The 14,907-nt window shown below is 31.3% G+C and overlaps 1 protein-coding gene across 1 annotated transcript in view; it reads left to right on the top strand.

Annotated features, from left to right (window-relative positions):
- The window catches only part of LOC145326943 (uncharacterized), a 64,930-nt gene extending 50,404 nt beyond the window's left edge, over nt 1-14,526 (top strand). The window contains exons 8-11 of the mRNA XM_080170392.1: nt 10,861-10,991; nt 11,581-11,679; nt 13,829-13,891; nt 14,232-14,526. Coding sequence (XP_080026518.1) covers nt 10,861-10,991; nt 11,581-11,679; nt 13,829-13,891; nt 14,232-14,270 — 332 coding nt within the window. The 3' untranslated portion in view covers nt 14,271-14,526. The remainder of the gene's footprint in view (nt 1-10,860; nt 10,992-11,580; nt 11,680-13,828; nt 13,892-14,231) is intronic.
- The last annotated feature ends 381 nt before the right edge of the window (nt 14,527-14,907 follow it).

Genomic DNA, 14,907 nt, shown 5'->3' with positions numbered 1-14,907 from the left:
ATTTAAGCAAAAAAAGTCTACAGAGGGTTGTACTAATTTTCATCATATATAGACGGATTTTAAAACTTAAACTGTTTCATATCTTCAAGTAATTTCATTATAATTTAAGTACCTACCAACAAATAATCTAACAATGGCAATCTTTATTTTTTTTGCCGATTTTAACCTTTTGACATGTAACTTACTTGAAATTGAAATGACATAGGTTTAATCCTACAATATAAAGTAGTAAGATTTTTTGTCTGTATCTTAAGATTTCTACTGCTTAACCGATTGGGTTCTCCATTTTAGGGAAACTTCACATAATTCCTTGGATGGTTTTAGGCTAATTTGTGTTTCAGATTCCGGTCTTGAATTTGTTTTTAGCTCTTTTCTATTTTTCCTTTTAGATGCTAGAGGCGCATCCGCTATTATCATCATATTTTGTACGACTAATTTAGCTGGGTTGTGGAAAGTATTGTACTTGTTATAGAAACAATTTTGTAATCTGCGTCAATAGACAAATATATTTGTTGCTAATTAGGACAAACAATATATTTGCCAATATCCCATTAATTATGAGTTGGCTCTTTACACCTCCCCCCCCCCCATCCCCCTGTGCTCCATATTCTTGATGAAATACCATGGGACTTTGGGATTGATTGATGCACACCCCTAATTACGATAAACATACCTACCCCTTTCTGTAGATTACAATTATTAGCGAAAAAGTTTAAGCACTCCTAGTTTGTGCAAGCATCAAGATTAAACAAAAGTCATCAAAGTTTTGAATGAGAGAGCATGATTGTAAAGCTTTAGGGGCCATTATAATTTATACTACCAACAAGTCCTAACCTCCCTGAAAAAAATAAAGAAAAGAGTTCTTTGGTTGCCTAATGTCACGTTTACTGAATATCTAATCCCTGCAGGGTTGCAAAACTATGTTTAGCCTAATCCCTGATAATAAAGCGTCATTTTCTTTTGCTTAACCTAATGTACAACGCATAGACGTCCAAGCTTTTTTTGGGGTGGGGGGGGGGGTAATCGCCATATTACCCCCTCCCCCCTTGGACGTCTATGGTACAACGTAAACATAAACCTTAGCAATCTAATTTGATTAAAAGCAATTTGACAACAATTCTCCCTTTCCACCTAAATTGTTTTTTTTTTATCGGAAAACTTAAGGGGGGGGGGGTAATATGCTCTACTATTTCCATATAGGAAATTACAAGCCAAAAATATTGTAACAAATCAAATAATGTACATACAAACAAACAACATTTCACATTAAATCAAGATCTTGTCAGAAAAAAAAGAAAAAAACTAGGTCGAATGACGAATATTGGAAAACGGAAGTGGACAAGGACAATATTAATTACTACGTTGCGTAGACACTCAGGGATCTAAAGGGATTAGACAATGGCCGATAAATTGATGTACATCCCCAATGATTATAAACAAAATTATCCCTTCTGAAATTGCATTTAGTGTTTGAAATTTTGGACACTCTACGTAATGAACCAACCAATCCCAATTCAATAAAATTCCCAAGGTTGTTAAGCCAACTTATACAACGAATAAGAAAACATTATTATAAAACTTTAAGGGCTAGTATAATAAAGAGCCCAATGTTCCCTCCCTCACCAGTAGACACTGATTTGTTTTGCTAAAATTAACTTATTGGGATTTTGAGCCTTTAAAGGGGTTGAGGTCGATGGAATGCTGCCACTTCTACAACTAGCACAAGTAAAATCACTGTGTTTTGAAAAAAAAGTGTGGTTCTGTCAATTTTAATTGTAGGTGTATAAATTGATTGTTAAGTGTTTGAATTAAAAGTAATCTAATAATGTTGAAAAGATGTAATAAGTTTGTGCTTATGATTGGTTTTATACATAAAGATTTTTATTAGCAAAGCTACTTATTAAATTTTGTCTATACGTCGGTCATACTTCAAAAGACATAAACCTTAATATTAAAAGGTTTGGTGATTATCTTTGACCTTCTTCTATCTTTTTTTCTTTGTTATTACAACATCTGGTCTATAACTCATTTTGTTCATTTGTCCTTTTCACGTTTTTTTAGAGCTTTGATACTTATGGATGTTGTCTCCCTTGTTTAAAGTTATGTTACGTGGGCTTTTTTTAAAGAAGGCATAAATAAATTTGTTTTCCCCAATTAATGAATTACTCATGCGCGTAATGTGTACATTGTCAATTTTAAAACAGGGATAGGACAATGGCTAAAGAATATATTGTTACAGGGAAAAATTTGTCGTCAATTATGTTGCTAATATTGACTTCATTTAATGGTCAGTTCGTTCATTCAGTAGAAAGGGCTGTTGTAAAGGGGGTATATGGGTGGTTTCGTTATTTATCCAGCTAGGATTATCACTTTATTAGGATAAAAAAAAATATTGAATATTGATTGGTTGGTTGGTTTATTTAGTAGAGTGTCAAAACGTTTCAACCACTTATTGTTATCTCCAGAAGGAGTTATTTTATGTATCATCATTGAGGATGTACATAAATTTTTCGGTCATTGTCTTATCCCTTTAGATCCCTGGTTTAAAAGTGCATCTATTTTTCATTTGACGCATTTTCTAAAGCTAATGTTACTAGGTACATAATTTGAATACTTGAAGTGGCGGTTTTATGATATTTTAATTAAACTTGGTGTATCACCGCGATTTGACTCGAGATCTTTGACGAAACATCATTAATAAGTGTAATATATTGAAAATATCAGGTTATGTAGGCACATTTGGTCTTTTCATTAATTGAACAAAGGAATCAGTTTACTTTTTAGTTAGCGAAAGGATTTAAATGCAGTTTAGGCCTTATATTCAGCATGCATGTAATAATCATTACCTGGGTTACGTCTCATGCAAGCCGGACAGGCTTACAGCAGGGTCTTAACAATCAAACACACTTTCCGTGGCACAAAACATCCGTTTCTTGCATTCTCCGATGAACAAAGGAAAAGAGACAACAACAAACTCGCGCACACGAATGCCGCACTGTCGGAGGTAAAATTAGAGGAAATGTCGTCTTTTCTGATTCAACAGAGTAAGGTTTTTAAGGCATAGGGAATTTTCACAAAGAGCACAATGAATGACTCAAGGAAAACTCCCTTTCCGATACACTTAGTATGATTGGTTTGATGGAAACAGAACACTGAATAGAGTAATAGTTCAGAAATAGTTATTTATCGCATCGAATTACAGACAGCTTTCCGAGGATATTAAAAACAAAAGATTTAAACCAGTTTTGTTAGACACAAGGGGCCGAGGATACCAAAACTAGTATTATTTTTATTATCTTTATTGTAATATTCGTGGAATTTTCTGTAATACGATGTTAAACATGATTTTTTAGTATTGCTTTTTTATTGGTCCTAATTCATCGGATATTAATCGTTTTCGAGGACTTACTAGAGAGCTTGTTCCAAATTAAGTAAATGTAATGTTTAAATGACAATAAATCAAACTATACCAAAACTTATTGGTTAAACTTCAACAAACTTTTTAGTTCTGTAAGCCTGTTTAATGTTGGATCGTATTTAGAATAGTTTCATTACCTTAGATAGGCTGTCAGAGACAATAATCCGTCAATCAAGGAATGTTTAGCAGATGAAAATTCTTGTATATGTTTCGTCACAAGTATTTATTTCAGATAAAGACAAAATTATAGCTTTCTTCTAAGCAATTCGACTATTTATTTATAGCTAACTTATTGTATATATGGATGAAATACAAAACAAGGATGACTACATCCATAAGTAGCTAAGCTCAAAAATTATGGTTGGATTTCCGGAAAAACTGAACTATAAAGCAGTTTCATAAAAAAACATTAATCTAAAATACACGCAACCTTGTAAGATTTATAACGGAAAATCTAGAAATCAATCTAGCACCTCAACCAAAAAGTAAATCTTATTGAAGCTTAACTTAAATTGTTAACGTATTTAATCCCTCAAAATATCAGTAGTCTATCTTGAAAAGGAGTAAAGAAAATCATGAAAACTTAAAAATGTAGGAATCAACATAGCACCCCAATTAATTGACAAATCTTAATGAAACTTAGTGAAAATATGAAGAATGTTAACATATTTAATCCCTGAAAATTTCAGTCTTCTATCTTCTATAGAAGCCGAGAAAATCACGTTTCCCCACTTCGTGACTGACGGACAGACGGACGGATAAACATTTTGAATGATAGAGTTTGGGTCAAGTTTACTTATTTGATTTAATAAACAGTATATAATTTTTACTCATTAAAGCATCATGTCTTTTTATTTATAAACCAACTGAAGATTGTTTGACATGAAACACCGTGTATTGGACTTATCAAAAAAAAAATAACATGTTTAATTAAACTGTGTTGATCTCTATATTATATGGTTGCTGCGTTACTTAAGTTAAAATGTTTTGTTTAAAAGTGCAAATTTTATTTACATTAACAGTTAACTTAAAAACAATAAATAAAACTTATCTTTTAAGAAAAAGAAAAAGCAATTATTTATCTTTGCCATTCCTAAGATATTATGTTTCAGACAGACACAAAGAATGCATTCTTTACTGTTACAGGCCCATACAGGCGTGCACAGGATTTTGACAAGAGGGTGCTTAAAGCAAGGATGTCCAACCTTTTTTTTTATTTGGGGGGTTATAATCTTTATATCATAGAGGTAGGGACATCCAAGTTTTTTTTTTTTTGGGGGGGGGAGGGGGAAGCGGAGGGAGGTAAAATAAAAAAAAATTTAATCATTCCATGGCTCAAAGCAAACATTAGATTAATACCCGACTTTGGGAATTTCATATTTTTTTTTTTTGGTATCCTAAAATTTATTATTGGAGGACCGAGATGGCCGGGGGCTAATCAACCCTCTAATTTTTTTGTGTTTGGAGGAAGTAGGTTTGTTGGAGGGTTCACTAAACCCCCATCGAATACGCTATTGTGCCCACATATGACCCTGTAATGTAAGCTAAATAGGTTGTGTCAGAAAATCCATTTTTTAAATTGCTTGTTATCTTTTTTCACTCTGTATTTTCATTCCAGTTTTAATAGCAAACCTACTCTATATAAAAGTGTTCGTGTCTGTATATATGTATGCTGTCTGTCTTTCTGTCTGTCAGCCTGTAATGCACAAAATAGACATATAGATATTCTGAACTTCTTGAATTATATATAAGGTAAGGGTTGGAATTTTCGGTAATTTTTCTGTTTTTTTTTTTAAATGGGGTAAATAATAATATTTTCAAATGAAACCAAGACCATTAGCAAGCTTATGGAAATATCTATCAGGTCCTAATAGGACGTTTTCCTAAGACTTTTAGAAGTTGGTTAAAATTGGACTCAAAGCAGTTGCCGAAAATTACCCGGTAGGGGGGGCAATTTCCGGTAATTTTTTTCAACCTAATTAAAATCAATGAAAAACGGCCAAACAAAAACTTCCTTTAGATGTTTTAATTGATTAAAATCATTGTTTATCTGTCTTTTAAGTATTTGTCGCAGAATTTATCCGATTTGGTATGTTATACTTTCCTTTAAAGTTTCTACCGAGCCCAGAAACCCCCAGATTTAAAAAAAAAATTGTGTATTTTTTTAGTTATGCATAACCCTTGCAGGGCTAACCTGTGTTCAATAAAACCTAACTTAACCTACCCTGAAGTAGAAGTAAAGAAACCGCTAATAGTTTAACTAAACTACCAAAGGCTGAGAATGATTTGTAAATCTACGCCTGACCCATATGATAAGGAGTCGATGGGGGTTAAAAACAACATCTACTAAAAGGAGATGAAAAGACCTCCTCCAGACATAATATATTTATCGAAAATGTGCAAAAATAACTTTGCAAAAATCTGTGAAATACGTAGATTTTATTTGTTTACTTTGTCGGCCTGTAGTTCAGCTTCATTTAGAGACATATCCCGATAAGGACACCAGGGATTTAAAGGGATAAGACAATTAAGGAAAGATTAATCTATAACCCCGAAGATTATAAACAAAACGACCCTTTGATAAAGAGTTTGGACACTGCAAGTTTTGACCAACGAAATAGGTATTCAAGTAATAAAAGTTTATGAGCCATCAAATCATATAACGTGTTTCTAAAACTTAACAGTATAATTTACAGTCCAATATATCCCTCCCTTTCTGCCAGACAACATTGAAAAGATTTTTGCGGACAAGTAGTTTGGGGAAAACAAAGTTGGGGGAGAAAGAGAATTTTTGGTGGTTTGGACTGTTTGTTTTTCTGTCTGAATAGGAATGAGATTTAATTAGTAAATGTTATTTAATCAGCCAATAAATTCGATAAAACTATACCATTTAATTTGAATACTTTCTTGTCTGAGGAGCATTAATTCTGTAGCTTAAGCAGTTTTTTATTTGTGAGTTTCAAAACTTAAGATTGTTGACATCCTTGTTGATATAAAGATTATATTTCTCAGACAGAATGTTATTTTTTTCCATTGTTCATATTTGAGATGGCCGGGCACTGAGACATATCTTAGCTATATAGAGAAAGAAAGTGGGGGCTGAAATTAAACTGTGATTTTTATGTATAAAATGGGATAAGAAACAGCCAAGCCTGAGAAAGCTTAGTTTTACTTCTACTGTTATGCGTTCGTGATATGTTATATATATACCATAGTTGTTAAATTTAGTCTGTCCTTTCGAATGTGTGTTACTTTAGATCTCTTAGACAGCTAATTTCTTAAAAACAGGTTTTGATAAAAAATAAGCCCATCTCTTTGGGTTTTATTTGTGTAAATTTAGTTGCATTAAAGGTATTTCATAAAATGCCTAACAATCACAGATCAACTCCCTCTCCCTTATCTATGTAACAAGTTGAAATAATAGGTTCTTTTAGGACCCCTAACCCTTTATGGCTACCGTGGTTTCAAAAAAAACCTAACCTAACACGAAACCATAGAAGACGTTTTTAATTCTGATAAATCCAGGTTTATTAAGACTACCCAAAGAATACTAAACCAAATGTTTTATTACTTTTGCAATTAGATTTTTAAAAGCTGTAAAGCCCCAAAACACCATATTCTGACCTCTGTATGGCCTTTGACAGGTTTATCTAGCACCAGAAGTATCATGTATCAGGTCTGTCCTGCTAACTCTTGTCTGTAACATTGTTCTGTTATGCTTTTGTTTACATAGCATTACGAATTCACGAAAGAATTCATACCAGGGAGGAAGGGGATATTAGACTGTAAATTATACTGGCCCCAAAGTTGTATTGATAAATTGTCTTATTTGTTGGCTAAAAAGTATGGCGACATAAAGCTTGCTCCCATCCTAAATAAAACAGTGTACAAACCTATACACCAATAGAATAATATACAGAAGGGGTCATTTTGTTCATCGTAATTAAGGGTATACAACAACAATGTTCCATTGTCTTATCCCTGAGGATTCCTGATTTATACTCGATCCGTACGCAGTTAAACACCTATAAAGATTACAGTCAAGTACTAACACACACACACACACACACGAACACATACAAACACACATAAACACTCACACAGACGTAAATACTGATGGTGGCTTTCTTTTACTTGAATATTTATTGTTTGAACTTGAATTTACTTAACATAATATATTTTTGTATTTCAAAGCGAATCTTTTCTGTAATTAAGATCAGTTCATCCATCCGTACATTAGTAACGGTTAGCTTGATTTCTTAAAAAGGGATTGAGTTAGAATTGTTTTTCGTCTTTCAAAAAAATATTTTAAGGCTAGAGGCTAAGTCACTGTACAATATGTAAAAGAAAACTGTATTTTGTAAGTTGTGATTTTATTACTCAACTAATAGAAGAAATATTACCAATTTGTTGTCAGATCATACAAAATCAATTATAAAATGTCCACCTGGCATGCTAGATGGCGCGCTAAGAAACTGGAGGAAGAGGAACAAAATGCTCAGAATGAAGAACCAGAAGTTGTACATCAAAATGAAGGGCTAGAGGAAGAGAAACAAAATGGAGACTTACCAGAGAAAGAGGATCCTAATGAAAAGTTATCAGAGGAAGAGGAACAAAGCGAAGAGTCCTTAGAGGAAAGTGATCATGATGTTGGACCACAGGAAGTTGTTCATGTTGAAATTCCTCTGGAATGTGATCAAAATGAAGAGTCAGATGAAGGTTAGGAACCAAAAAGGAGGGAACAATGGGCTGTTAATTACACTAGTCCCCAAAGTTCTATAATACCGTTTTACCATTTTCTTATTCGTTGGCTTAACAACTTTGGAAACTATAGTGAATTTGGATTGGTTGGTTCTTTAACTTAAGTGTTCAAACATTTTAACTAGTAAATTTAATCTACAGAAGGGGTTAATTTGTGTATCAAATTTGAGGATATATATCTATTTATTGGCTATTGTCTTATCCCTTTAGATCACTGTTAGAAACTAGGTGCTCGTGGTCATGGTTTAAATACCCACCCTTAATTCCTTACTGTGGCCTTACACTCACACCTTTTTCTTATCACCCAACCTTCCCTATTTAGTCCTTGAGAAAAGAAATTATTTATAGCTCTGTGTAGGTACTCTTCTGCAGGGCTTTTTAAAACCATACTTAACCTAAAGGTGGTTCAAATGAGATATAAATTGGCTTAACGTAATTAGTTTTTTTAAATTTAATTACTTTAGAATGCAATAAAATAAATTGATATTATTTTTTGAGATGTAAAAAGTTAGTATCTTATTGAATCTTAATGATTTAATGGAATTAAAGTTTTTAGTGCCACATACAGGAAGTTTAAAAAAAAATAGGAATTTTCTCACGTTCAATAGATTAAAGTCTAACTGGATAAATATCATTTCATTTGTTTGTTTGTAAATGAACTCTTGAAAAATAATTAATAAGAGTAACAAAAATATGGCACAAACAGAGATTAAATTAGTCTCTAGCTTTTCCTCTAGTGAAAATTAAAAGTTTCTTAAATATATAACATTTTAGGTCACTTGATGTATCTTGTGTAATATATATTGTATATTTGTACATGTGCATCAATGTGAACAATAGAGATATATATATGAATATTTAGAATCAACTAAACCCCATATATCATTGCTTCAACCATACACTTCAAAAGCAGACTTTTTAAATATTTCTATGTATATGATACTCTACTATAATGTCACATAGAGTAGGTGTCAGCTTACATAGATTTATAGTTACTTTTAATATTTCTATTCTAGTATGTAAATGATACTCTCCTTTCCATGTCACATAGTGTAGGGGTTAGCTTACATAGATTTATACTTTTTTAAAAATATTTCTATGTATATGATACTCTCCTATCTATGTCACATAGTGTAGGGGTCAGCTTGCATGGATTTATACTTAATTTTGATATTTCTATGTATATGATACTCTACTATCTATGTCACATAGAGTAGGGGTCAGCTTACATAGATTTATAGTTATTTTAAATATTTCTATGTATATGATACTCTACTTTCTATGTCACAAAGTGTAGGGATTAGCTTACATAGATTTATACTTTTTTAAAAATATTTCTATGTATATGATACTCTACTATCTATGTCACATAGTGTAGGGGTCAGCTTGCATGGATTTATACTTAATTTTAATATTTCTATGTATGTGATACTCTACTATCTATGTCACATAGAGTAGGGGTCAGCTTACATAGATTTATAGTTATTTTAAATATTTATATGTATATGATACTCTACTTTCTATGTCACAAAGTGTAGGGATTAGCTTACATAGATTTATACTTTTTAAAAAATATTTCTATGTATATTATACTCTACTATCTATGTCACATAGTGTAGGGGTCAGCTTGCATGGATTTATACTTAATTTTAATATTTCTATGTATGTGATACTCTACTATCTATGTCACATAGAGTAGGGGTCAGCATACATAGATTTATAGTTATTTTTAATGTTTCTATGTATATGATACTCTACTTTCTATGTCACATAGTGTAGGGGTCAGCTTGCATAGATTTATACTTAATTTTAATATTTTTATGTATATGATACTCTACTATATGTGTCACATAGTGTATGGGTCAGCTTACAAAGATTGATAGTTATTTGTCCTTGAAAGAATCCTTATTTTTGTTTCTTTCCTGTCTACTCATAGCCTTACTTCCGTAATAAGATAAATAGATAGATAATAGTAAGATAGTTAATTAGTTAGTAAGAACAAAGATAGATAGATAGTTAGTTAGTACGATAGATGTTTAGACAGATAAATAGTTGATTAGTTAGTAAAATAGAAAATAGATAGATAGTTAGTTAGTACGATAGAAATATATACAGGTAGATAGATAATTAGTCAGTAAGATAGATAGAAATATAGTTTATTAATTAGTAAGATAGATAGATGGATAGATAGTTAATTAGTTAATAAGATAGATACATAGAAAGATAAAATTTCCAATTATGAAAAGTAGCAAGTTTTATTCGTCTGTAGCTTAAGATTTCGATTACGGCTACAACAATTGAGATCGCTATTTTAGGGAAGCTTCACATAGGTCCTAGGATTATCTTGTGCTATTTTACTGTCGTTCCCTTAGAATACTGAGCCCCTAGATCATATAGTTGAAGCTGCTAGTTTAGTTATCTAACTTATCGGCATTCATAAAAATAATTCTTTGAGCTTTGCTACTATTAAATTTAATAATTCTTGTTTTTAGTAGCGTAGCTACTCTGCATCTAAGGTATGTTCATCTGACCATCAAACTGTAAACAATTGTAATAAAAAACTATGCTTAAAATTACTTTTACATACCATTTTATTTATTTTCTGTCACTGTTCCCGTCACGAATAAGAAAACTAACTTGTAATTGCTAAGCTCCTTAAAAGCATAATTTTCTTATTTTAGAAAAAGTGAAGACAGAAGTGACAGAACCAGAAGTTAGAAAAGAATTGAAACGAGGATCAATGAAAGAGAAATGGGGACTCACACTCTCCTACAACTTTGAGGACAGCAGGTTGTCTGTGGGTGTTATCAAGGTAAGGGTCTTATCAAAATCTTATAATGAAATAAACTGGTTAATATTGACTTTTTATATATCTTGATTTGTACAGATAAAACTATATTTTATAGCTCTAACTGCCTTTTTAGAGATTTTAAGACACTTAAAAAAATAACATAAAACCTTTTTCTTGCACTATTTGCATAGGGAAGAATATATAGAGTCAGAAAAGAGCTTAAACCACTCTAAGACATTTATAATGAAAAGCTCAACCAAACTGGAACAGCTTTTTAGGAGATCTTTAGCTTACAAGCTAAATACTTTTCTTGAACAAATGGCTTTGATTGAAAAAAAGGAATTTTTTAGTTTTAAAGAAAAATATTAGAGGGGGGTGGGGCAACTGTTTTAGTAGAGGGATTTTAAACCAACGGCAAAGTAGCTTAAACCAGCAGAAAACCAGTAGGTATATTGTGAATTTCTAACACTAACCTAATCAGGTTTATCGGTTACCCAATGCTTAAGCTTCAAACGGACAGACAGATTAAAAGATAGACATCGTACTACTATGAATATAATATAGTGTGTTTAAGAGGTTTCGTGATTTTAAAAATAAAATATTTTCTCAGGTATCAATGTTTAGTCCAGCAGCCAAAGCTGGAGTATCTGCAGGAAGCATCATTAATGTTATCAATGATTGGGCCATTGAGGCCATGGATAAACCAGAGGTATGGATATATTTGTTTGTTATTTATCGAATCATAGACAGTAACAGGAAAAATTAGAATATTTATTCCGGTTGTGTTGGCCCTGAGGGGCAGCGGGCCCGAACCAAAAAAATAAATTCATGATTTATACTTTATTTTTCGTGGATTTTTTATAATGCGGTACGGTACATGATTTTTTAGTGAAGCTCTGAATCGTGTTTAATCCAACGGAAATAAATCGGATTTAGAATCATATTGGAAAATCTATTTATGGTTGTTTTAATTGCACAGCTACTCTATAACTATGGTATAAAATGTGTCACTAAAAGGCATTCAGTAAATAGACAGTATTTTCTATGTTTATTTGTGGTTTTAAGATTAAATTTTCATTTTAGTTTTCTATCTAATGAGTTTTTCGATTTCATTTCTTCTTTTTACTCCTCATGTTGTTCACCCAACAGATTCATTAAAGAGATAACGTAATAATTAACATATTAAACACTTCGTTAAGTTCAAACTAACATTAATTGCACAAATTTTAATCTTATTCGAAATTTTATATCATTTCAAGTAATTTACATTATAAGCTTTCTCATTAAAGTCAAATTGATGTAAACAATTGCATTAAGATTCTAACTTTATTTGCCATTGCATTGTTACTTATTTTTCTTTTCTTTAGAAGTGAAGTTACTCTTCAGATAATTTATTTAAAACTAGCGGCTTTACATCAATAGGCCTCTAATTTATTTATTGAGATTATTTTTTCTAAGGGTTATCTTTGAAGGTACCCCCCAAAAATAGTCATAAAGACCTATGAGAAGCTAAATTGTAAAGGAGAACCAAATCGGTTCAACAGTTAGCGATATCCTTTGGTATCACAGGCTGATATGAATCCTGCTACTTTCATAAAAGAAATAATTACGACAATACAATAGTTTCTTAAGATAACCGAGTTCAAATGGTTCACCCAATCTGAAAGATCAAAAGAAATTTTACTACAAGAAACAAGGTTGACGAGATCCATAAAGAGAAATGTAATAAATTGAAGGTCTAAGAAACGAACATAGACAAATATAGATTAACAGCGCATTTAATATTTGAAATAATATATGTAAAATATGAACAAATCTTCCGTGTTAAGCTCAAAACTACTTCAATACAGGATGATTTATATGGACTTTTTTTTGGATTTTAGATTATAAAAGAGAATTATTGTAACAACAAATGGTTTTCGGAAAAAAAAATGTATAATGTAAATCACTTTTAAGAAGTACGTTTTTTTATAATGCTTAGTTATGGAGTTGTTACTCCTTCAAAATCGTACCTTTCCAAGTCTGATACAAAAATAATCATTCGAAGTTGGAAATCGATAGGACAATTCTAACATGCCCAAATTAAAAATATCTTTGAAAGACTTTAGCTTCCCTTTTAAATATCAATAAATTATTATTCTTGCGCTACGTATGGATACAATTGTTCTAATTTAAACATAATTTTTTTCTATACTTGAGCATTAATTACACATTACATGTTTAATTACATCTTAATTATTTTAAATTGTATACTTACTTTAATGTTTTGATTCTTAAACAGGATGACAACATTCATAGTGGAGAAAACAAAAACACAAAATTAAAATATAATTGAAGTATAGTTCAAGATATGAAATAGTATTCTTTTTTATAAAGGGCATTCGTCTTTTTAAGTTTCTCTATTGTACAAAAACAAATGATTAATGACATTTTTCTGAAAAGAAACCTGGGGAGATTGGTTTAATCAATCAAATAGGTTTTTCTGGAGACAATTAGATTTACTTGAAATAAATGTCTGTCTTTCAGAGTTTATCTTGGTCGTTTTTAAAGAAAATTTTTTTCTTGTAAAGATGAATTTTATAATAAACTCCATTTTTATTATTTAGTATTTATTCTATTGATGATTTCTCTTGTGAGGATTGAGGTATTCTCACCTAAAATAAGTTATGAACTCTTAACTGGAGAAGTCTCACTATAAAGGAGAATTATATCTATTGGTTGGTTTGAGATAGACAGACATAAAGACTTTACTTTTAAATGGATAAATAAATCATCCATCTATGTGAAAAATCATAATATTTTGGTGAAAGATTCTTGTGCTTTGCAAGTTAGGCATGTGATTGTTCTTATTGTTTTAGGTTGCTATGAGCATATTGCTGGCGGCTGGATTTTCTGTTAACCTGGCCTGGAGAAGTACAAAGGTAAGGGATAGGAATTTGAGATAAAACAATTAATTGGAATTAACTGCATTTCCCCACCCCGTGGACAAAGTACTGACTTTCAACTATATCAGCTAATAGAATCGGAAATATTAACACAGCCAAGTCGCTACAAATGAGCAGAAAGCTATATCTGTACTTATACATTTATTGGTAAGACATTAAATGTAGACAAAATTACTCCTTAGGGGGGTGTAATCAATAAACAATCCGTTGAGAAAAAAAAATTTGGGTAGGAGACAATTTTCTCTTTTTTGTTAACCCCATGAGGCAATGTCAAATTTCTGTGCAAGTGAATGTTTTACACCTCTCTTTTTTTCAGGATGACATCTCAAGCTGGAAGAAATTGGACATGTTCTAACCTATCTCCCTTTCATTGCTGTGATCATTCTATGTGGTTAGGTATACAAATGGATCAGCTAACTATCTATACTAATGCACTGTGATTCATTTGTGTATCTGACTTATTTGGGTATTACTACATTCAGCTTTAGTTGTTAACCATCCAATAAAAATTAGCAAAATTTTTATGTTTAAAATTTGTTGTAATGTAATAATACCTTTTAAAATATATACTTGTATATTTCAGTTCATTAAAAATAAATTATATTTTATAAACTTATTTTTGGTACAAACGAGTATAAAAATTTATTTAATATTATGTATTATGGTTGGTAAATTTTCCAGACAGAAAGTGTTTTTAAAAAAGGCAAAGCTTTTCTATAATTAGGGTAGGTTCGTACGCCCGTCCAAAAGGGATAGCTCTTATCGTTGATTTCAAACTATGTGTTGTGGTTCGGGTTCCTGCAGTAGTTATGTACGATTTTCTAAGCTACTGTGTATATAATCGTTACAAGAATGTCCGTTGATAATCTATATAGTTATCTTTTTCCTCTGATTTTTGGAATACTGATTGATTTCTAGGAAAACTAAGTACAATATTAGTCTATTATCAATTCCTAAAAATATAAGTATATTTCCTTAAACGGTATCCTGTA

This window comes from Acartia tonsa, chromosome 8, assembly GCF_053477335.1.
Source record: "Acartia tonsa isolate MP-2025a chromosome 8, ASM5347733v1, whole genome shotgun sequence".
Classification (NCBI taxonomy): Eukaryota; Metazoa; Arthropoda; class Copepoda; order Calanoida; family Acartiidae; genus Acartia; species Acartia tonsa.
This window is presented reverse-complemented; position numbering and strand designations above follow the sequence as displayed.